At 32.9% G+C, this 25,483-nt stretch overlaps 2 protein-coding genes across 4 annotated transcripts; both read left to right on the plus strand.

The window, feature by feature from the left end:
* The first annotated feature begins 258 nt into the window (after nt 1–258).
* Nucleotides 259–20,685, plus strand: LOC119631949. Of its 3 annotated transcripts, XM_038024571.1 has the most exons (13): nt 259–469; nt 2,724–2,966; nt 3,065–3,984; nt 5,416–5,911; nt 5,981–6,143; nt 6,207–6,373; nt 6,447–6,622; nt 6,958–6,978; nt 10,328–10,658; nt 10,846–11,136; nt 18,117–18,495; nt 18,564–19,132; nt 19,190–20,685. In XM_038024571.1, exons 3-13 carry the CDS (start codon nt 3,346–3,348, stop codon nt 20,350–20,352), a joined length of 4,395 nt encoding a protein of 1,464 aa, XP_037880499.1. In that variant the 5' UTR covers nt 259–469; nt 2,724–2,966; nt 3,065–3,345; the 3' UTR covers nt 20,353–20,685. The 3 variants fall into 3 exon arrangements, with proteins under 3 accessions (XP_037880499.1, XP_037880519.1, XP_037880508.1); XM_038024591.1 differs by lacking the exons at nt 259–469; nt 10,846–11,136; XM_038024580.1 differs by lacking the exons at nt 259–469; nt 6,958–6,978.
* On the plus strand, nt 11,848–13,013 carry LOC119631958 (mitogen-activated protein kinase kinase kinase-like). The gene is made up of 2 exons (XM_038024603.1): nt 11,848–11,939; nt 12,017–13,013. Exon 2 carries the CDS (start codon nt 12,078–12,080, stop codon nt 12,954–12,956), a length of 879 nt encoding a protein of 292 aa, XP_037880531.1. The 5' UTR covers nt 11,848–11,939; nt 12,017–12,077; the 3' UTR covers nt 12,957–13,013.
* Nucleotides 20,686–25,483: the final 4,798 nt, after the last annotated feature.

The raw sequence follows: 25,483 nt of genomic DNA on the forward strand, positions 1-25,483 counted from the left end.
TTCGAATAGAAGAGGTAAGGAGTTAATTGCTTCAAATTCAATTCACTTTAGAAGACATTTTATGCAATCGAAAAAGTAGAAAAAAAATGAATATATATAAAAATGAATACATTTGAATGCAACCCTGTTTTTAAATACGATTAGCTTGCAACTCTACGAAGCAAAACACGGTGAGCGAATAACATACAAAAACAGCTAGAGAACGCCAACGAAGGAAATTCTACAATAGTAATAAATTGATGGAGAATACGGTAGAAATAAAAAACGACTCCAATTTTCGCAAGTGCATCAAAATTTGCAGTAAAGCTACGATTAAAACGAATTGAAAAAGTATTGAAATAAAAGAAGAAAAGGAAACAACAAAACGAATGTATTATTTATATATGTATAAATTTAAGCATAAATGCACTCAAAATAATATAATAATTAAACGAATATAAACGAAACATTAAATCGGTGTTGGAAAAATGTAAAATAAATTTAGTTTTTTTTTCCTATTTCTACTATAAAATGCGTGATTTTCTTTTTGGGGGCATTTTCTTGAAACTATAAGGATTGGTATCGAATGGGGGAAGGGAGACAGAGAGATTTGGAAGTAAAAAAGAATTGTGAGCGTAAGTGTACGAGAGGAAAGAGACAAAGAGAGCTCCAGTTAAGATACAAGTGTGCGTGCAAAATATAACTAAGGCACATAGGGCGAGCTATATACTGCATGCACAGCTGCATGCGAAGAAAAGAAGTACATTTATATCTGAAAAATATTTTCTGCAGATAAAAAAAAAAAAATGAGAAAAACTGCAAATATAAAAGACTACAAATGCTTAAAATATTTACAACTAAAAATAAAGTGAAAGAAACGTGAATTAATTGTAAAAAAAAGAAAACAAAAGCGAAGAGAAACCACAAACACCAGCTAAAATTATTATAATTGTGAAATATCAATAAATATATGTAGGTGTGGTTGTTGTTGTTTCTGCTTGTTAATAAATAAAATGTGCGTTCTTTTTTTTTTTTTTTTTGCTTCAGTATTGTCATACAATCTAAGGCATGCTACTGCTGTGCCTCTATTTATTTAATGTTTGTCTAGAAGCGTGTATTGTGTGTGTTTTTATTTATATTTATATTCGCATATGTACATATATATATATATATATATATATACATACATTTTATATAAATTTGATGTCAAGTGCAGCTAGCTCCAGTTTTGACCAAAAACAATGAAAAAATTATCAAAAGTATCTTTTGAAAAATACAACAACACTATTACAAAAAAAAAAAAACTAACATTCTCGACTATCCTATGGTGTGCTTTTGATATGTAGTCGCTTATTGGGTTTCACTCGGTATCAGTGTGTGCTATGCTCGCCTCGATTGCTGGCTCGCTCGCTTGTTCCCACTCTCTTTCTTTCGCTGCTCATACAACACCCCACCCGCGCGTTATTGCAATATAACCCCATAAGCAAGATATTGTAAAACAACATAACAATGTGAAGTAGAAGAAGCAACATAACTATTGCACTGTTTGTTTGTTGTTGGTGTTTTTTTTTTCTTCTTTTGTTATTATTTTATTATAGTCAACTATTTTCTACTCTTTTTTTTTTTTTTATTTGTTTTTCTCTCTACAATGATCGGATCAAAGTAGAATCCGTTTTTTTTTTTTTTTTTGTAAATACGTGCCTGTCTTACAGTGCATGTTTATTATATGCCACTGTGTCGCTATTTTTTTTGTTTTGGTTTTTTTTTTTTGGCACTTATATAGAAGAAGCATAACGAGCACTATTGAGACTTCCAAGCACAGATCCTGTCATATTCCTTTTTCTGATGGATAGCCCTAAGCTAAGCAATGACCTATATGAATTTATTTAAAATCTTCCTGAGATCTTTGCAAAACTTTGCACTTACCCTAAGCGTTCGTTCTTTCTTATCTTCCCCTCCTTTTTATTTCCTTTTTAGTAACTTACGATCCTACTCTTCACCTTTTATTGTATTAGAATTCATAAATTGGATATTAGATTCTTGTTGAAAAGCTTTGTCCTTTCACATGTATCTGTGTATGTCCACACAAGAATGTATCGAGAAACAGATCATTGGTAAATACTGAGGGTACTCTTAATTTTCATAGTCGTCGAAAGCCGGTTGGAATTGTCTACTTCTTTGACGTCGAATATAATGTGGAATATGTGTGCGACAAAAAATTCCTCGATCGCTTTAGACTCGAAAACTGGCTTTCTCTTCATATGCGGAGCATATATTTTTGTAAGTTCATGGATATGTGCTGGATACTTCCCATAAAAGCTCAAGTATATCATTTTAGTATTCATTATATATACTTAATATATATAAGTATATAATGTACTTATAAGTATTGTATATATATATATATATATATTTATTTATTTATTTATTTATTTGTGTACATTCTTAAAATTTTACATTTCGGCTAATGTAAAATTTGGTAGACGGCAGTGATTAAAACACCTTTGTATTGGATCTGCAATCGCAAAGCTGTTTTCGAAGAAACTCTCTTCTCTATACAATTTTTGGATATTTGAGATCTGTTAAATTACTTTGTTATTCTTATTATTATTATTACTTATTTGAATCTTTAGGTGTTCTGAAAGGTGAAAAAATAATGATTGTCTCCTTCGCAAAACTATGGAAATTTCTTGCCTTTGAACTGTAAACGTAATCTCTGAATTTAACTCTGTTATGTCTTCTAGATTTCCAATAAGAATATAAAAAATATTAGAAGAATTCTTAATAATATCCACGCATGGCTTATCCAAGTGACAGAAGGTATTTTAACAAACAACAATCAAACGAGCACGCAAAAAGACAACAACAACCACAGCAATTACAACTTAAAGGGGAGCAGCAATTGTTACGGCAAATTAACAGCAAGCGTCAACTCATACCGATACTAAAATAATAAACAAATTAAAAGAAACACTAAGTGAAAAAAGGTAAGAGAGAGATAGAGAGAGAAAGAGAGAGAGAGAGAGAGAGAAACAAAGACAGAAAGAAAGAGCCATAACTATAACAGAAATTGTTTTTGGTCTAGACTTTGCTGCTCGTCTACGATTTGTGCAATACCACCGGGAGATACTACTGCACAACAAAAATAACAATAAGTAAATACTACAAACAAAAGTGTTTTTCTTTTTTATGTTAAAATTTGCCGTGGTCGGCCTGCCTAATTTAGCTGATCGACAGATTGTGCTGCTATAGCTAAAGCTAAATTTTTATTTGTTTTGCTTTGCGCTGTGCTGCACTGCTGCTGTCTCTGTATCTCTGTCTGTGAAAGCATTTATTATCTTCATCCATAAAGTTTTTCCATATTAAATGCCTGCACGTCATTATAACGTCACACAAATGATTGCAATCAGCGAAGAACAACACACAGACAATAATATAAACAATAGCATCAGCACAACTTCTGCCTCAAACACAGCTACAGCTACTACCACCTACACAATATCATCTATAACAACAACCAACAACAAGGCCACTTCTGTCAACAAAACAAAGTCAACAACAACAGCACTTATAACACCTTATAACGGCCATAATCATCTTCATCACCAGCCGCATCAATATCGTCACAATGTTATACAAAGCACAGTCAATACAAATACAAGCACAACAAACACCACAACTATGATCAAGGACAATGTCGCTCCATCTTTAAATGGTGCTGCTGCCAACATTATCAGTAACAACAATCCTAATAACAAAAATGGTGCGAATGATTCCGATATAATTTTGTCAGATCAAACAATTGCAAATGTACCGAACGCAATATCACAGCAACAAGAACCGCCCCCTCCACCGGAAAGCAGTCTATGGACAGCTTTATACGATTATGAAGCCCAAGGTGAAGACGAATTATCACTGCAACGTGGCCAAGTGGTGCTGGTATTATCAATGGATCCAAACATATCGGGCGACGAAGGTTGGTGGATTGGGAAAATCGGCGATAAGGTAAGTAACCAGAATCTATGCGAAATTATATTGGGCCCATACATCAATAACACATTTGCTTCTATTCTTCCTCTTCGTGAGATTTTTTTTTTTTTTTTTTTTTTTTTTTGTACAGAGATCTTGATTAACGGCACTCCCCATTTTTTTATTTTTTTTTTAAGTTGTCTTCGTTATGTCGCCGCGGACATTCAATTTTTTCACTTCGTCCGAGGATACTGAATTTCCCAGAAGCATACGCAGTAAATAAATGGTAGGCAACATTAACGCTCCTGAGTACGGCCATAACTATTTTCGTACCCGTTATTATTGCACTATCTGTGCACAACTAGCACAGGTAGACATGTAACGAACTGCGCGTCGATTGAGATTACTCTAGAATATCTTCGATTTTCTATTAATCAGGACAGGATTACAACGATCGTTGAATGATGATGGCAAACATAACGTTATCGTGAGCAAATGAGAAATTAAAATAAAACAATTCTCGAATAAGTTGCAAACAATGATTCAGTCGTAAACTTTGATATATGAAAACTTTAATATGTTTCAAGATATATTCTCAAAAGATTCAAACAAGTTTGTAATTCTCTCAAGATCTTCCTTTCACTCTTGTTTAATGTTTTTTTTTTTTTTTTTTTTTTAATTGTACCGATTGTTTGCTGGGATAACAATATCGATCTGTTGCCATTACACCTTCATTGTTTTTGGAAGACTACTCGCCCTTCTTGATTCTTTACTATTCTCAGATGCTCTCGCTATCTTTTCTTCTTAAAGTCTTCTTTATATTCCTTTCTACATTTTATGTTTTTGTATAATGTGCGCACATATTCAACCAATTTATCTATTTTGAAAGTCCTTCTTTGTCATCATTAGTTTCTGATGGATTTGTTTCTTTGACTTGTTTTTCTTTTTCTTCTTATCCAGTTCATTGTTTTTTTTTTTTTTATTTTTTTTTTTTTATATTTTTGCTTAAGATATATATGCGGCAATGATCAGTATGCCAGAATTTAGTATTTCTGCTGAGATATATTTTCGTTTTGTCTATTTACGTCCCTCAGGCTCTGATCAGATTCTTTCCGCAATGATTCCAATAATTCGCCTTTCCTTCTCCATCCATTCATGTATCGTTTTGTGATTATCTGTTGCTCATTGAGTTATTGGGCACAACAAGTTTCTACCCTATAGTTTTGCTCATTCAATATTTGGTGGTTAGCCCTTAGATTAGTTTCGTCTTTGTACAGGTTCATCTTTTATTCTTTCGCAGTGTCAATACTTTCATTTACATAGATTTTTGCTTTCCATTCTTTGTGCCTTCCTTCTATTTTCTTCCCTTTGAAACTAGCGTGAAATTTCTGCATTTTATAGCACCTTGGTTGGTGAATTAATAATAATTTTTTAGTAACATATTCTATATTCTCTCTTTTCGTTTAGGTGGGAATATTTCCCAGTAATTTTGTCACAAATCAGGATCCAATGTTGATTAATGTGCCTTCGGCCATCGGTGATATTCAGCCACACGAAATTGAATATGAAGAACTCGATATACAAGAAGTTATTGGTGTGGGCGGTTTTTGTAAGGTGCATCGTGGCTTCTATCGTAATGAGGAGGTGGCTATTAAAGCGGCCCGACAAACGGCCGACGAAGATATGGAAACTATGCGCGATAATGTATTGCAAGAGGCGAAATTGTTTTGGGCGCTAAAACATGAAAATATTGTTGCTTTGCGTGGTGTTTGCCTGAAACCGCCGAAATTATGCTTGGTTATGGAATACGCCCGCGGTGGTAGTTTAAACCGTATACTGGCCGGTAGAAAAATACCTCCCGATGTATTAGTAAACTGGGCGATACAAATAGCTCGAGGCATGAACTACTTACACAATGAAGCTCCGATATCGGTGATACATCGCGATTTAAAAAGTTCTAATGGTATATCAATTATATAATTAAAGATTTTCGCTATCTTCTTTCACTTTTAATTTTTGTTTTTGTCAATAGTTTTAATTTTCGAGGCCATAGAAGGTGATAATTTGCACAAAAAAACTTTAAAAATTACTGATTTTGGCTTAGCGCGGGAACTGTATAATACCACGCGCATGTCAGCGGCCGGCACTTATGCCTGGATGCCTCCGGAAGTGATAAGTCGTGGCACCTATTCCAAGTAATCGATATATTTGAAATTTGAAAATTTTTTTTTGTTTCTAATATCTCAGGTCTCTTGTAGATCGTCAGACGTTTGGAGTTATGGTGTCCTACTATGGGAACTAATTACAGGGGAGACACCGTATAAAGGATTTGATTCTTTATCAGTAGCTTATGGTGTGGCAGTAAATACATTAACTCTGCCCATACCGAAAACCTGTCCAGAAGCTTGGGGAAAACTCATGAAAAGTATGAAGCGATTAATAAAAAAACGTTTAGTAGAATTATGAAAAGAGGTTTTATTTTTACTTTATTTTTTCAGGCTGCTGGGCGAGTGACCCGCACAATCGACCAGGTTTTAAAGATGTTTTACTGAAACTGGAAGATATTGCTCGATCCGGTTTTACTTCAACGCCACAAGAATCTTTTCACACTATGCAAGATGGTTGGAAAAAAGAAATTGCCGAAGTCTTACACGAATTGCGCCTGAAAGAAAAGGTGAGCAATTCCTAAATGATTTCTTACCTCGGATAGAGTGTTTGTAAAGTCTCATTCATTTTCCTTTATTTATTTATTTATTTATTTATTTTTTTTTTTTTTGTTTTTTTATTTTTCCCTTAACCTACCACGAAAGTGCATTTTTCTCTATGTTTCTCTAACTATTTCTATATATAATTATGTGTAAATAATTGTTTTAAATACTTTCCATATCTCAAAATTTTCTTTGTCAAAACATCTCCGAAATTATTGGTTTTATTATCGTATTGATTGATTGATTGATTGATTGATTGATATATCATTGATTGTAATTGTATTTGTTTCGATGATATCAGCGTTTTCAAACCATTGAAGAGGTAAGCATTCCTTTCAGAATGAAATGTTTAATTTCGACATAAACTTTTCGGTTTTTTTTTTTTTTTTAACGCCAAGCTAGAAACAAACTTCTTTATCAAAGCATGTAAATATAATTTATTTTCCTTCTATTAATTTGTTTTTTTAACACGCAAAAATGTTCACACTATATCCTCTTTCGCCACGTACTAATTAGCTTAAGCCCATTCTTTCCCACCCCCGTACATGACGTTATTAGTTTCCGCACAATTTCAATTTACTACATTATCCCTTTCGAATGTTCTCTACTCTAGCCTATTTCCCCATCTATTTTCTCTTTCGCTAATTCTTATTGTTTTTTTTTTAAATTTGACCTTTGATTCTTCCAAATCTTACATTGACGACGTACAACTATATATATAATTTGTGTCCTATAAATGTAAATTTTTCAATTTTTTGTAATTTTTATTGACGTCTTTTCTCCCAATATCTATGTCCGCCATATACGTACATGACGTTTTCCTAATACTAGTGATAAAATTTACCTAAATAGTTGAAAAAATTCAACGATTAAAAAAAATTTTATTTAAACAAAAAACAAGTAAGCCACCGGATACCTTACTTCAACTCGCTTAATGCACTCATTCATAGAATGACTTTTCAAAATGTAGTGTTATATGGGAGGTGGTCGAAAAAGGTGCTCAATCCGAATTAAATATACATTAGTATACCGAATTTCACTGAAATACTTCCAAAATTGACCGACCTGTAGATTGAACATAAGACAGACAGACAGGCAAGCGTCAATCTTAGATAATAGCAGGTGGGTTTATCTCAAGCTCTTGAGGTTACTTGTATAAATACAGTGTACTACAAGTGATATACGGGATAAAAACCCATTTCGCATTCCGCTTGGAGTTTATCTAAGAGTAGAAAATATTTAATATAAAGAAGCAAAGGTACATCAAAGGTATCATTAACCTTGTTTACAATGTCAACCCATGGGTCGGCAATAAACATAGGGTCAAATGGAATATATGTCTTTCGCAAAACGGTGCTCGGTCCGTTTGCTTTCCAGGTTAGAGGTCATATCAATATATTGTCAGTTATTAGTGCCACATATTCTGCTGTTTTGAGGCGCCTCCATAGCCATTATCATCAACACTAGTTGTGTGGCCATTGGCTATTTCCGAATACAGTAAAACAGTTTGGGCCAATAATTTTTCTTGTTCTTCATCTTCCCTTTATTCAAGTTGTCATTCACGTTAACATCTTATGCACTGTCCTGAACGAAATTATTATCGATTTGTAATCTTTATTTTTGAATTATGAACTGAACCTTTTCGGTATTTATTGCTTTATTGTCTTCCGGATCTTATTTCTTTCTTTTATTACGACATTTTCTTGTTTATTTACGCCATACTGCTATGAATGCAATGCATTTCGATGAAGTGACACTCATGAGCAGCAGCATTTTTAATTTCTTCTTTCATTTTTCCAATTGATTTTGTATCGCTGCAGTTTCCACTTCGTTGCTGTCGCTTGATGATCATATATTTATAACATTTGCCATTAACTTCCTGTCAAAACATTTGCAACACCCAGAAGGAAGCTTCAGAGCCTCCACACAGTACATATAATATCTTGATTAGCATCAAACACTGACCATTGTTGATTGGCTGGTTGTACATTTATCCGTCTTTGCAATGTCTATTCTAAGCATCATCCTGGCCGCAAAAATTAAGCTATCTACTTCAAGTTAGCCAATACCACGCAGATTGTTATTGCAAATCGGCCAAATCAGTTGAAGAGCTCGTCCACAGTACCATATAAACTGAAAACATCTCTGTTTTCCAAAATGAATAAAAAATTGATTATTACTCATAAACTCATAAACTACCGCAGATAAATGCACAAACATTTGAAAGCGTGTTTTATGGGCGATACAATACTACGTGTATTAAAATGGAAAAAATTGATCACGCCTACCCAGTATTATAGCGTATCGGATTTTTAATTATTTCTTTTTAATACCTATGTGACGCTTAGTAGTAAGCTCCAAAGACGCTATAAACTAAAAAAAAAATTCTTGATAACTTTTAAATTTGGAATGCACCTAAGCATGCCAGCCTGTTCGGCTCTCCGCCTGTCTGTCTCCTCGTCTGTGCGTTATATCCAGTTAGCGAAGATGAAGATGTCGCCTAAAAATTTGGAAGTGGCCTCAATTTTTCAAAGCACTTACCTCTAATGCCTATACAACAAAAACTTTTGTTATGGAAATAGAAAAAATCGATCGAGCCACTACATATTATAGAGCATGAGAATTTAGCTCTCTTGCTTGTTTTTTGCCTTTTTCAGAATGACGGTGATGGGCATAAAAGATTCGGTCATAACCAAATATAATTTTCTTACTTGTTTCATCCTAGTCTGTACGGGCACTTGCGCCCATTTTTTAAATTTAAAAATATGCTTTTTCACTTCATACATAAATCGAACAAGCTGGGCTTATGAAATTCACTAGATGTTTTTTTGGGCCTTACGTCTTTATATCGTAAATTTTTTTGCCTTTTTTTTTTTAATCTCTTTCCTCCTACAGTTGTTTTGTCTCGCTGTCTTTTCCTTTTATTTTGCCACCTAATTGTTTCTGTTTTCTCTTCGTTGCCTATCCGTTTTTCATTACCTGGTTGTCACGGTCAGTTCTTTGCTCCATTAACAAATGAAAGATTATGATTTGAAGTTTACCTTCAATATCACAGAAGACCGCGACTAGCAGACTTCAGCTCAGCAGCAATGGTTTGAAACTATCATGGAACGATTCATATATTTTCATAGAATTAGTTATTTGCTAGAGACATCCCTCATGTAGACCTAAATAACTGCTGCGTTGAGCTTTTAAGTCACATTTTTAGTTGCTTATGCTTCTTCTTGGCATAGGGAGAGACAATTTTTGATTTTTAGTAAATCATTGATTAACTAAAACATTGTTTAACAAAAACTTTTCCGAACTTTTCTTTCGTCGCAGTTTATCTAATACATGGTGGAGTCGAATTTTACCTTCTGACCTGAAAGGGTCGGTTTATTACTAATTTTCTTTTGTCTTTTTTTTTGATTTGGTTTGTCTCATTAAGAGTTTTCTGGTTTAAAGGCGTCTACTCTCCAACATCAAGAATTAATTCATACAAAAAATTGACATTGTTGCCGCAGACCTGTCAAAGCCCAATATGCGCTTTTTAAGTTATGAGCATGATTTTAATATATCTATTTAAAACTTTTCTTTAGTTATCACGGGTTATTAAATACACGTATCTAATTACATAAAACATTTTATTTCCCACACTTTGTGTATTTCTCTTTTTTGTTAATCATTTTCAGGAATTGCGCAACAAAGAAGAACAATTGCGACGCATACAAATGCAACAACACGAACAAGCAAACAATTTGAAAATATTTGAACAGCAGTTGCGTGCTCGAGAACTTGAATTAATGGGTCGTGAATTGATAATAGCACAGAACACGCCAGTGCCGAATAAGAGACGGGGAAAATTTAGTAAAGTGCGTTTAAAAGTAATGAAAAAGGAACCAGTGCAAATATCACTTCCAACGGGTTTTCGCCATACGATAACCACAATACGTGATCAGACTTGCGTACGTACTGATACACCACCCGGTTCACCAGCTATATCTGGTCTAAGGATAGTCGCACGTAAGTAAGGGAATATGGTTTAAGCTAGATGACAGAAATTCTAGACCAGGATCGGCATTAGATTTTTAGTGTACTATCGATATTTTTTGTATTTTAAGTTTGCTCACATTTGCTTATTTATTTTTTATGTTTTTCTTTAATTTTTTTTTTTTTTTTTTTTTGTTTTTTTTAAAATAATTTACAAAAGTATCACCCGACGGTTTTAAGGGTAAAACTTGGGGACCTTCGACTGTACATCAACGTGAACGTTCCAATTTACACACAACTCTGCGGTCTCCCGAATGGCATGCCAATGTCAATACACACTCTTCTTTTAGCAAGAGTGCACCCAATCTTGATAAAAAAACTACACGCTTCCAACAGCAACAACAGCAACAACAAAACGGTTGCTCTCAACCGACTTCACCTACTGTACCTCATTCTTCCGCCACATACATTAAAAATGGCTTCAATGTACATCAGCAACATCCATCATCAGGTATAATCGCCAATTCTAACGCTACCACAGTAGCTTGTCAAACATTACATCAGGCGTCGCCTTCATCATCAACTTCCACTGCATCTACGGTGATCTTGCAAACATTGATGAATAATAATAACAATGACCACCTAACATTACATCAACAAATCCATAGCAATAATAGTAACAACAATAGTCATTCAATGGCTTTTAAACGTAACAATTTCTTAGGCGGCGGTCTTAGTAACGGTAGCCAAAGCAATTGCAGTACTCTGACTCAGCTATCAGCTAATCAGGTTAGAGAGGGTGCCTTAAGGCAGAACAATAAGCAAAAGAAAAAGAAAAAGGTAACCAAACCGAAGCATGGTTTAATGGTCAAAAGCCATGATCGTGGCTTGGACGCCTTAGCCGTGCCTCAGCAACGTTTACTTACTCTTCAGTCGCCTAGACAATTGGGTTTAAATACCGACGATGATAGTGACTCAGAGATAGAGGCTTTGACACCGACCGTAGGTTGCTTTCCATTTCGACGTAATGCCTCCCAATTTCCTTTGCATGATCGAAGTCCGCTTTCGGATCAGAGTGATAGTTTGGGGGGAGGATGTAATAGTTTGGGTAGTAGTCCTGCGGTGGGTCGGAAAAAGCTATCGCTTGATAGTCGACTTTCTCCCTTAACTAGACGTCAACAATTTACTTTAAATGCCCCAGCAATCAGCCCTTTGGCCAGCCCCATGGGTGGAGGATTGGAGAACCCTTTACTATCTTTGAATCCTAATGGGGGGTCGCTGATGATGATCAGCAGTGAGCAAAACACGGATCAGGTAACTTATGACCGTGTGTTTTATACCTCTATGCAAAAATCTTTAGACGAAATTTTCTCTTCTAACTGCAATAAAAGCGCACAACGAAAATATTCAGCTGAACAATGTTGTACAGGTTATTGGCAAAGGTCTGAGCCTATGAGCTCTAAATCGAGTGGTAATTTAACTATGTATTCCTCTACTTCGCATTTAACAGAAGAGGGTAATAACGGTGACGATGGCGGAATGGAAAATCCATATCGTTTCCAACGTAACGGTTCAGGTTCCCAATTTCCACGTCATTGCTTTTTTCGTCAGCCCTCTAATGAAGCTGAGAATTCCATACTAGCACATCATTTTCGTAAACCTACACACGATCATTCTCCAGACGAACAGTTTACTTCCCTTAGTTCCGACAGATCGTCTTCTTTAGATATTTCTCATAACACTGGAACTCAACAAAGTTCGCGAAAATCCTCGGTAGTAACTTTCCAGTTGACTACTAGTACGCCCAACTCGCAAAGCTCCCAAAATAATTCATCCGCCTTTCAATCTTTCGATGAACACTCCGCTTGTTTTAGTCTTTCGAATGAATCTACGCAACAACAGCAACAAATTTTTATACCTGAAAATTCCATATTAGCTACACGAAAGCTGCAGGATGTTCAACCGGATCCGGAGGTTATACAAATGAAACAAAATTTATTATTGCAAGAGCAACAGCAACAAAAACAGACTTTACAACGCCATGAAAAATTAAGAAAATCAAAAATCAAAAGTTCTTATAGTTCTCAGCTATCAGTGATTAGTGTGGATCAACAACAACAACAACAACAACAACAACAGCAACACAGTTCTAGTGGATCAGCCAAGTTCAAGTCATTTATTAACTTATTTTCATTGGGTTCGTTGCGAAGCTCCAAGAAAAAATATCAGAAATCGAAAAGTTCTTACAAATTATTTGAAAATGGTAATGAAGATACGCAAAGAATGTCTCAACAACGGACAAAATCATGTGATCAATTGGAAAGTTTTTAGATATAAATGCGGAAAGAATCAAGAGTAATTAAAGAGGGAGTAAATAAAAACAAAAACCGTACGCTTTTGAGGTGCCTTCAGAAAATTGACCAACAATCCTAGCTTAACCGACGACTTAAATTATTTAGTCAATAAAATGTAGATAAGAAGAAGAAGAAGAAGAGCAAGTAGAAGAAGAAGAAGAAAAAGTATAACCGATAGGAGTAAACACTTATTCGCTTTTTACATTTACCTAAAGAGAGAAACTTAATAAAGATATAAATCTCTGTCTGACTACTGCCTGCTTTAATTTGCTGTTTATTGTGAACAGATTTTTTTTATTTTTTTTTTTATTTTTTTTTTATTTTGATATAAAAATTCTGCCGTCTTTATCTAATCAAATTGCATGCTATACCGTGGAAATATACGGAAACGAAACCTTAACCTTAACTGATTTTATAAGAATACTAGGTAATGGTTTACTAGTTAAATTTTCATATCTTTCATTTTAAATTAAAAGCGCATTAAGCTTCGTCTTAGACCTAAGACTTTCTGACCATTTCTTCTTCTAATTTTTATAACATGCAAAAAATTTTTTTCTCTTTACTTTCTATGATTTTTGTTATTTACTTATTTTCATTAATTTTTTAAAATAGATAAAAAATTAAATATGCATTTAGTGTTTTAAGTGTCATATAGTATGGTATAGTGTCATATCATTTACGATATTTTTATATGATAATGTGTGCATTATTTGTAAGATTTTTGATTTTTTTTTTTTTTTATATTTTTTTTTTTACAAGATTTTATATAATTTTTTTTATTTTTTTTATTTATTTCTTTTATTTTATTTTTAATTATTGTAATTAGTTATGGGTTCGATTACAAGTAATTTAAAAAATCCTCAATTATCAGATTCAGTTACTTACAGATTGCTTACAAATTTATAGTAAAATATTTTTTTTTTACAATTTCTTATCGGGTTTAATTTATAGCGATCTTTAAGAAAGAAAGCAAGACAAAAAAAAAAAGAAAAGAAAAAAAAAATGGAAAATGTAATGATGTCAAACAAAATGACTAAACAAAGAATTCATTTCATTTAATATTCATTTTCTTATCCCTTTTCACTTATGTATCACGTATTAATTCACTTTCCTTTACTAAATTAAGCTTTACCGTGTCTCCTTTAAAAGACGATTTCATTTTCGAACCAACACATATATAATATTATAAATGACATTTTTTTTTTTTTTTTTTTTTTAGAATATAATTTTATTAAAAAATTAAAATTAACGTATATTCGATGGAATTATGATCCAATAATAAAAAGTTTGCAGTAGATTTCACGAAAACAGTTATAGGTTTTTTGCCATAATAAAATCTTTAGTCAAAAGCTTGTATTTACTACTGCGGCCACGCAAAATAAATTGGCCTGTCATCGCCTTTATAAAATTCAAATTATATTTCTTGCTAACAGCTTAGTCAAACGGAAGGAAATCTTAATACACAACACTATGATAATTGAAGAAAACTATTAGCGTTACCTTGACTGTTGAGCGGTTTTTTCGGTCTTGACTCACATTGGCTCGCGATATTCGCTTGACTGATCTGTTTTTTATGGATCGTATAACCTTATGATAGTGTGAAATTATTGCTTCGCAGTCATAGATAGTAAAAATCGCGAAACTCATAATTCTACAGCAGTTGATTACATTGACGTGGAGTTCTGCCTAGATGTCAAAGATAATTGTACCAACACATATTATTTTATAGTATCCAAGAAGTTTAAATAAAAACTTGGTCACAGCATTATATTCATAAATTTCGAGCTCTTGTTTCTCGATGGCTTGGCCTATATTCTAGTGCAAACTCCTACCTATAATTGTTAGCTTGCATTAACACGAATATAGGTATCTTATGCTACAGACTCGCATCATACGTAAGACAGTTTTAAAATATTCCATCAAAATTGTTCCTCATTTGGATCCTCATACCTTATGGATCATGTTGATCACAGTGTGACGAGCCTGGCCTTGCACTTTGTTTCTGCATATCTATTGCAGTCCCAATAGATGTGCAAACAGTTTCCACTAGCCATAAGAGATTTTTTCCGCAAAAATTGATTCATTATTTATGATATTATTTTGGTAAATGCGGATTGTTTACTAGCTCCAAACACCCAGTACTTCAATTGTAAAATGCACTTTCCGAAACAATTCAAACAATTAAAGCGATTTTGTGAATGAAAAATAGTTCTATGAAAAAAAAATGCACACTACTCCTATCGACACTACTCCCTCGATCGATCAAGTCAAGATTAACTTACTTGCAATAGTCCGTTTTGGTCATACCATTGCAATAGATGAATGGATGGGCTCCACCAATTTGCAATTATGGAGAAATTCCTGGTGGATGTCAAAGCCTTTAAACTCCTTAAAGACTCGTCTTCGGTGCGTCGAATCGAGTGGACATTTTCAAAGTGCCTACGTTGTTTTAGTCAAAGAATATATTTTTTTCATCTAAATATATTTATATTTATAGAAGGTAAAAATTGCGAAATGAACTCGAGGCCAAATAATATCAATTGATTGATCTTGCTATCACCTACGTCCTCTATTTGGGAATTTCGAATCAATTATCAAATATCTTTTATTACGGTCCGCCAGAATAGAAAAAACATAATTGATCGGTAAGATCATATCCAAACCATATGAATTAAGCGATTAAATATTTTTAACCTTTTATTGCACTCAACAACCTTTAGTGCAAACGTTGAATTAATCTAAGACTGTCTGTCCGTCTGAAATCTGTCCATGTAGATGTGTGTTCAAGCTACAAATCACAATTTTCGAGATATTTTGGTGAAATTTGGTACAGAGATGTGCTTTAACCCAAAGTTGAAAATTGTTCGGATCGATTTACTTTTTCGCCCACTCGACGTATATCCTCTTATTCTCAAAAGACATTATTTGGAAAAAAAGTTGGAATTTTCAAAATTTCTCACTATAAGTAGCTTTCGGTATTCTAAATTGATATGAAAACCGGACCGACTGAGCAATTTTTGAACGCCTTTCATATCACGAAAACTAAGGTTCATAAGACAAGAATGTTTTCAATGTTTCATGATGAAGATTATATCGTAATAGTAATTTAACATAAAAAAATAAAATCTACCAAATTTGGACCGTCTGGGCCTACTTAAGAAAGATTTTCAAGAAAATTGATACTTTGTAGAGGAGAAAAATGTAAGTTTCAATATGTGATGATGAAAATTGGATTTTCATACAAAAATAGAAATTTTGTTAGACAACGTGGCCGTTGCCCGACTATAATGTTCTTGCTAGTGTTTTGTCTAAAATATTTCATACGATGTAGAAATGCCGTTTGTTTTTTCTTAAACATCTTATTGACTAATTGCAGCAACAGTTGAGCGCGTAATTCAAGCGCCGCGTAACTTAGAATCTATAAGGGATTGTATCTAAAGTTTGCATCAAACATTTGTTAATGGCATAGAAAACTCACAGAGCTGAGTCAAAGTCATTTGAACGCCGAAATTCGACTTTTTTATTAAATTTTTTTTTTTTGTTGACTTATGTTTATATACTTGGAAGATCATTCTGTCTATCTTCTGCCAGCACAATGGCTCACAATGATTACTTTCTCAAAACTTGAAAATTATTTTCAATCATTTAGATCCAAAATCTTGCAATCTTACCTATAGTTCGTCATTCTATCCCTCTTCCCTTCCATATGTGCATTAATAAAGTAACAGTGACACGATACCTTTAAATTTGTATGAAATGATGATCACAAGATAATATATACACTACACCCTTACTTTTTAAAAAAAGTTCATTAAAGAAAATGTTGTTTTGAAAGGGGAATTTTTTTATAGACCCGATAATAATCTAGTAAAAACTGATTAAAGATTTAATACGAATGTATACCAACGCTATGTAAACGTTCAGCACAAGAATGATGCGTTAAAAGAATAAAAAACTTTACGAATTCGTTGATTATTTTCAATTCTATTCCTTAAAATTAATTAAAACCCATAACTAAAACATTTTCTATAATTTTTATAAATATGATCTTCGCGCATGCGCGATAAATAGATAATATCAAACCAATCAATCAAATAATATCATGTCAAATGTTATCAATTATGATAAATTATTATTTTTAGATTCTTTCTATGTTTTTCGTAAAATTTGTTTTTAATTTTAAATTTCATTTTTTATTTATTTATTTATTTAAATTAAATTTTTCTTTCAAAGACTAGATTAATATAATTTTTCTTATTTTAATTACTTAATTTTTAGTTTTTTTTTTTAAATATTTTATCTAAAGCAAAAAAAAAAAAATTTAATTAAACTGTGATTTCCCTGAAAGCAAAAAAACAATGTTTTTGTCAATGTATTGTTGTGAAAAACTTTATATATATGTATATTTATATATATATATATACATATATATATACATATATATATATATACATATATATATTTTTTTAAATTAAATTAAATTTATTATTTCTTATTTAATTAGTTTTTTTTTTTTTTTTAGATAAATAGTTTTGCTGTCTTAAATTTTTTTCCAACATTAACGCGGAAACATTATTAAAAATAAATAAAATTTATTTTATTTTAATATCTTCTTTAAGTTTTATTAATAATTTGTGTTAGTGTAGATTGTCTTGTTTAATTATATTTTGTAATTTAAAAAAGCAAAAAAAAAATTGTAAAAATTTATTTTTTAGCAAAGATTTATTGGCTAAATAACTCTATCATTTCCTTATATGTATAAAAAGAAATTATTCCATATTAGAAAAAATTAATAAGAAAGTAAACACATCACCACAAATATTTAATAAATCTTTATTTAATAATAATTATTAAAGAAAAATCCTGTTTACACAAAAATCACTAAAATAATAATAATAATAATAGAAAAAAAAACAAATAAAACCTACCAAAAAATAACAATAAAAGGATTTTATTTAATTTTTCTCCAATTCCCTCTTAATAAATCCCTGATTCCTAAACATTAAAAAAAAAAAAAGAAAAAAAAAGTAAAGAAACCTTGGTGTGGGACAATTTGAATTTTCAGCAAATATGAATTTAAGTTAAATTTTTTTTCTTTCGATATTTTGTGTTTCTCTATCTGCGGCGCTTAAATCAGGTTACAATGCCAAAGATGACTGGTGTTCACCCATTCCGGCTATAACCGGCGTTGGACCTAATCTTCCCATAATGTCTCCAAATCCTTATGTCCTAAGTCGCTTTACTTCCAATATTCCTATGCCCACTCTGTACGCGGGCGATGCAGTACGCAAACCCAAATTATCGGTAATCGAAGTTTTACTTTATAATATGGCGGCTTTATTGGCGGGCGTGGCAGCTGGTTATGATGTACGCATGTCAAACGTCTCACCTTTCCATCCGACATTGTTAAGTGATGTGCCCGCTTTGAAAGCTCCTCTTGAAGTGGAATTTCCGAATATGGTAGATGATCGCAGATTTGCGGCTAATACTTATCATGGTCCAGTCAAACATAATAGGTAAGTGCGATTAGAGTGATTTATCGAAATTGTTTTCTTCTTCAAAGTCGCTAATAAAACGCTTTCAGAACTGTTTTGAACTCTTCAACCTATGAGCCTAATGAACAACCTGCACCTCCGACACGTTGCAGCTCTCCAACTAGAGCTTTAACCAAAGAAACGAAAACAATTAAGGAATCGCCTCCCGAATACTTTAATAAACTTCAACTCCCCCAGCAGCTGCAACAGGCAAAGCAGCCGCATTTTCAAGCTTCACAAGCAATAAAAAAAATGCCATCTACCATCTCAACAACGACCACGAGCGGCTTAGGGTCTAATTTCACTACTAACACATCAGGCATGTTATCTTCTTCGTTGGGTAGCCAAACTCAACCACCTACACCTTCACCGAGGCGAAAAATTAGCACTTCATCGTTCACCGAAAATTTAGAGTATTCAGAACGGGAAGATAATTCGCCAGCTTTAAAGCCTTATGGAGAATTTCGCTTGGGTGATACTGGAGCAAGTGTACCAATGCCAATGGCTGGCGGAAGAGTATCGCCGTTCTATGGCCACATGGGCTATTTGCGGAACGGACCAAGTTTTTCTAATGATGGTGGAGCTTATGGCGCAGGAGCTCATCGTGCAGGATATTTTGGTAAGCTAACCATTTCTGAAACTCCTGAACTTTCTTATTCAAGCTTTTTGTTTCCAGGATCCAATTATTTTCCCTATCGCCCAGATCATCAATTAACGTATGAACGCGATTGCAAATCTTATCCGGATTATTCGTATGATTACAATCACCGTTTACCCAACTACTATGATTATAATTATGAACCACCACCACCACCGCCGCCACCGCCAGCACCACAACAATCACATCATCCAACGGCAACGCAAATGCAAGTACGTACGCCACCTCCTCGTGTCCCTCAAATGGGAGTTAGTGCTGCTGGGCATCGACGCACACCTTCGACAATATCAAACAGTTCCAATTTTAATCAAACCTTTTCTTTGGATTATGATGAATCTGCACTTCTATATGAATTCAATAACTATAAAGGCGAATATGGAATTTATCGAGAAACTCAGTTACCTACTGGGATAGTGCCACCACCTACTAAACAAGAACTTTATAAGAATTCCCCAAAGGCAACGAAACGTTTTGGAAATAATCGATCAGAACATACGCCAATGAATCGTATGCGTGATTATGAAAATTTACCCTTTAATATGAGTCCTTTACATAAGCCTATATACCATTATCGAGGAGTTGAGCCGCTTCATACTTCCGCCCATCCTTTTCAGCAAACTACATCAGCACTTTTAATACATGGCACACCTCAACGTTCAGTTTATACGCGATCACGCTCCACTCCCATGAGTCCGATAAATATGCGTACTTCTCCACCATCACCGGCGCCAGTAGGTCCTCTCAAAGCACCCACACCATTAATTTTGCCAGAACGTCCCGACAGTTTGCCGTTTGATCAATCACAGTTGGCTTTTACCACTGGCGCGGGCACAAAATTACGTTCCTCTCTGAAAAAGTACAACAGCGGCAATTATAAAACGCCGAATGGTGCTCCACCGAGTACAGCAGGCAGTACACCCACTAATCCCACACCACCTGATTCTCTAACCAGTGATGATAGTTCTTATCTAAGTGCCAAAGAAGGTTCAATTTCTTCTCATAGCCGTGTGCGTTTCAGTCCAGAGGCCTATCTGGATGCTAGTCCTGGTACCGGTACTACGACCACATCAGTCAACACCACAGCAGCAGCTGCTGTCACAGCGCAAAAATTAGCTTTATACCAACGTTGTGTAACAACACGCAGACATGCGGGCGACACTTCACCTTCGTCAACATCCTAGCACGGTGCAGTTAGTGGTAGCGGGGTCACAGGTTTACGTGTACAACTGGCTCGTAGTCCCGGGGCTCCGTGCAGTAGTCTCTCTTTGAATACGGCATCTTCGTCTCTATCATTAACGTCTCAGTATTTATTACAACAAACAATCATATCTCCCTCTTCTTTAACACAACTACCACCACTACTGATACAGCAACAGCAGCAACAGTTACCTTACCGTTGGTATTCAGGCGCTAGACGTTCACGTTCAGCTCAGTATGAATATCAGATGAATATGTAATGTAAATATTTATATAGAGCAAGAGTGTTGGAATGTTTGAGGTTTCCACAATTTATATATATATATATATATATATATATATATATATATAATATTAAGTTAAGGTATAAATTACATTTTTCACAACCCTATATATATATATATATATATCCATGTATATATTCGTTTCAAGTAAACTTATTTAAAAAAAAAACAATTTGGAAATAAATTCGAAGAGCCAGAGATCTTCACCATTCATCCTACTTTTATCGGCAGACAAAAATGTGTATACAAAACATGTTAGGACAATTAAAAAAAAGAAATTTTTAATTTAACACAGAAGTGTGCGAAATTGTTCAAATCTAATAATTGAAAAAGAGTTTTCTACTAGTTTCCCCAGAACTAAATTTCTTATTTTGTTTACAGTCTTGGTCCTTGTAACGGCTGTTTTTGAGCCACACTAGTAAACCAAAAAAAAAAAAAAGAAAAAAAACGAGAGATATCGGCGACATTGAAGGGAAATGGCAATATCACAAACGAATTTGAAGCACTTGTAACGCCTAATTGTTCTTCTCCATGTTGGAAGCTCGTTTAACCTTCAAACTGATCGATCGGTTACACTTAATAACAAAACAAATTTTTAATATGATCGGGGTATGATCCAGAATTTGAGATTGAGAATATGTCTAGAATGTTTTTGTAGAGTTAGTGAGAAATATATGTAAAAGTTCTCCATTAGAAGAACGTGATATAAGAAAATCGAATTATCTTACGACTCGATATGGTCGCTGGAACTGGTCTTTTAATTTTGCGCTATCTCGATTTTTTTTCTATTTTTCTTCTCTTTTTAACCGACCCGGAGGATATTATACAGGATATAAATTAAATCGTAAACTAGTACCAGTGCCATATGCAGTAACAAGTTATTTGAAAAATGTTCTAGGTTCAAAATTAAAACTCTTGAAATTAAGTAACATAATGTTTTGGTCATTTTTGAAATGAAATTTTTTTTCCGATCTACAACATTTCGATCAAAGTCAATGCAATGTCTGTGCGAATGAAAACTTATTCCTGATTTAAATGATAAATGTTTTCAAGTGTCATAATATATTATTTATTTTTTTTTTATTATTTTAATTTTTTTTCTCAAGCCAACGCATATTTAAATACGATCCATTAATAAATACTCCTATATTATATGATCAACTCCGTATCTTAATATATATAACATTTTACTTATGTATGAAATTATTATTAATATATGATAATATAAGGCTGAAATATAAAATTTCCCATATATAGGATTGATGTAAATATTAATAAAATTCTGAAAATGTATTTAATGAGAAAACAAGTATTAATTAAAGACAAACTTAAATTGCTTTTCAAAGTATTTAAATATTTATACAAGTCAAATTTTTGAAACGTACCTATAAAACCAAATTATGAAATTTTCAAATAATTTTTCAAATAAAACTGCATTAAGTCAAAGTCAAAAAACGTATCGATTCGAATAATTCACGATTCAGACAGTTAGCTGATGAAATTTAATTTAAAGTTAGAAACCGATTTCAATCTCAATAGAGTAATTATTTCGAGTACTTGGGGGAGGGATGTAAAAAAAATGAAAAAAAAATTGAAATAAATTTCGTTCATTATTTTTCTGAATCGTTTAGTTATTCGAATTAATATTTGCGCCGGCTCCATGTAAATCGCAAATCTCGGATATAGATCAGATTAAATTTTATTGAAATGAGAATCTTGAAAGGGAAGAAATGAAAATTCTTTTAAAGAAGCTCAAATTTCGCAACGTAACTCTCTCTCTCTCTCTCTCTCTCTCTCTCTCTCTCTCTCTCTCTTTCTCTCTTTCCTTCTAAAAAAGCATTTGGAGCAGAAGAAGAATTTGAAACAGATTGTATTCGCATTGGCTTCAATTGGGAACTGACTTAAAAAATCGTATTATAATTAGCTTGAAAAAAAGGTTTTCTGCAAACGGTTTAAAAAGATAATAAAATGAAATACAAAAACAAAAAATAAGAAAGAAGACGCGATAATTAATAAAAAATTTTTGTATAGCCTTTAGAATAAGAACAGAAATCAATAAACCGTAAATTATTCATTTAAGCTTTTAAATCCCGTGTACATTGTATTTACGTAGGTCTGTACAAAGCTTTCTCATTTTACGGGAATCATTCATTATACAATAACTGTTTGCATAAATTTAAAGCGGAATGTTCGTATATAAAAAAACATTTGTGCATAGCATTTAAATGAGTTTTTTTTTTTTTTTTTTTTTTTTTTTTACCAAAATCATTTATTTATACATCTGTGTTGATAAGATTATCAATTTGAAATTTTAAAAATGATCGCGAAAACAGCTGCCTTGCAGCAAATAAATTCTATGCACAATTTGTATGGGCTTTACGCATTTAAATGAATACCTTTAGTACATCAAAAATTTCAACTCATTCATTCACACTTATGAAAACCAAGGCTTATTATTATGATTATTATAAAGTAATTGGTGCATAGAACAAATATATTGTAATAATAATAACAATTCTGTCTATAACACAAAAATTTCTTCTATAAAAATATAAAAAAATGGGAAAAAAAATAAAAATAAGAAAAAGAAAAAGAAAAAGAAAAAAACACTATATTCACCTTAAGGCGGATCATAGATACCCACCACCTTAGATAAAACTATGAAAATTTTGATTTTTTACCTAATTCTAAGTATAGCAACTGGACGTATCAAGTGCAGTTTCACGCACTTTCTTGTTTGCCGAAATCCAATTTTATTTCAAGATATTTTCATCTTTTCACCTACGATCAATAAATATGTTGTCAGTGCAAAAGTTAACGAATTCAACTTTTCATCTAAACTTTGGCAATTTTTATGAAATTCAATAATACCAAGTATGCAAATAAGCCCTCATAGGTTTAGATGTTGGTAGGACATATATATATATATATATACATATATATATACATATATATATACATATATATATATACATATTATTATTATTAGAAGATCTTGGTCCGGTGTATGCTCTTTGGGCCCTGTCTTGCATCCTTGTGTATTCGAAAAAAAAACAAAATCATGAGACATGAATGCATCCTTCGGCAGTGGGTATAATAAACAATATATACCGTAGCATTTAAAAAAAGAAAAACATTTGATATTTATGCTATGTTACCCAAAACACACAAATCTATATATATATATATATATATATATATATATATATGTTATGTAATTCTGTATAGCTAGCCCCCGTTTTACATGCAGTAATAATTTCGTTTATACTACTGCTCATCTTCTACGGAATAAATTTGATATTATTCTAAAAATTGTTAATACAATGATCAACGCAGGTACTAACTTAAGGCCAATCTGAATATGTCCGTCGGCGTGCAGTTAATTCAATCTGTCAAAAAGGTAGAAAAGAATTGCATAAGTTTGCAATTTAATATATGTTTATCTCGATGTTAACAGGATTGATCGGAGGCAGATTTCTTTATACATACCGGATCTTAGTCTTTTTTATTATTGATATTGTTGACATTGTATAATAATTCAGTCTTATATACAAATTATCTATTATAAAGAGCGGTCCCATTATTTCGATTTTTATATCCATCATTGAGAAATCAGAGAATGCGAGATTTATACTTTGCACCAGATGCCATATAAAGTACATATACCTTCGATCTATGTAGAAATTCAAGTCAATTTGGCTCGTCCGTCCGTCTCCCTGTGTCTGTTTGCACGCATGTGGCATGCCTTAGAAAACGTATATCATATTTTTATAACATCGTATGTATCCGCCATGAAGTCTTCACCTTATGATGGATGGATATGTGACGTTATTCAACGCCTTCCGAGTTTCTTGACTACCGTGTACAAGATCATGTCTACTTTTCTATCGCACAACATCTGGGGTGCGTTTGAGGTTCTCGTTGTCGTTGTATTGTACGATACAAAAGACAAACACGTTACGATCGTTTTTTGGTTTTGAAGTTGTGCTTCTCGAGCTTATAACGGGCTATTTTTGATATTATCGATATATGTACAATTATTTGCCCTTTAAATAAGAAGCTGGATAGACATTTTGCTTGCAAGCTAACAACTATGTTATTTTATATTCGATATCGAGCTAACATCAACTAAATGCCCGAGTTTCCTCGATAACGAGAATTGTTAAATGATTCCGGATTGCATTGTAACTGCATAGACAAGATACATTTAAGGGCGACATAGTAATTAAATAATCTATTGAAAATTTTAGACAATATATGACAATGATCATTATAAATCAATTTTGGAATAAAATCATTCGATATCAAAGGGCTTTATTTTTTTTCTATAATTTTTAACCTATATAAAGAAAATATGCTTCAAATTTGCTTAAAACAGCTTATTATTATTATTATATTATTATTATTATTAATAAAGTGTTTAAAAGTGTTCTTTGCCTATTAATTAGCCAAATTGTTGTTGTTTTTGTTTTACTTTAAATACCACACAATATATGAAAAAAATAACTAAAAACAAAAATAAAAAAAGAAAAAGGAAAAGGAAACAAAGAAATTATATCTGTTAAAATCTGAAAACCAATGAAAAAATTTTTATTATATAGATTAAATTCAATACGCAAAATGAATACAAAGGTAAGAAAATGAGAAACAATATATAAACTTCAATGAAGGACCGAAACACACACACAAACACACAAACATACACACACACACACACACACACACACACACACACACACACACACACACACACACACACACACACACACACACACACACACACACACACACACACACACACACACACACACACACACACACACACACACAA

This window comes from Glossina fuscipes, unplaced genomic scaffold (assembly GCF_014805625.2).
Source record: "Glossina fuscipes isolate IAEA_lab_2018 unplaced genomic scaffold, Yale_Gfus_2 0, whole genome shotgun sequence".
Taxonomy (NCBI): Eukaryota; Metazoa; Arthropoda; class Insecta; order Diptera; family Glossinidae; genus Glossina; species Glossina fuscipes.

What these genes read in the sequence shown, in the direction of transcription:
- LOC119631949 (XM_038024571.1), top strand. Translation starts at nt 3,346, where the DNA reads ATGCCTGCACGTCATTATAACGTCACACAAATGATTGCAATCAGCGAA. An exon ending in CGATTTAAAAAGTTCTAATG is followed by an intron (nt 5,912 to 5,980) that starts GTATATCAATTA and finishes TTTTGTCAATAG; the next exon opens with TTTTAATTTTCGAGGCCATA. An exon ending in TCAGCAACATCCATCATCAG is followed by an intron (nt 11,137 to 18,116) that starts GTATAATCGCCA and finishes CGCTTAAATCAG; the next exon opens with GTTACAATGCCAAAGATGAC.
- LOC119631958 (XM_038024603.1), top strand. Translation starts at nt 12,078, where the DNA reads ATGAGCTCTAAATCGAGTGGTAATTTAACTATGTATTCCTCTACTTCG.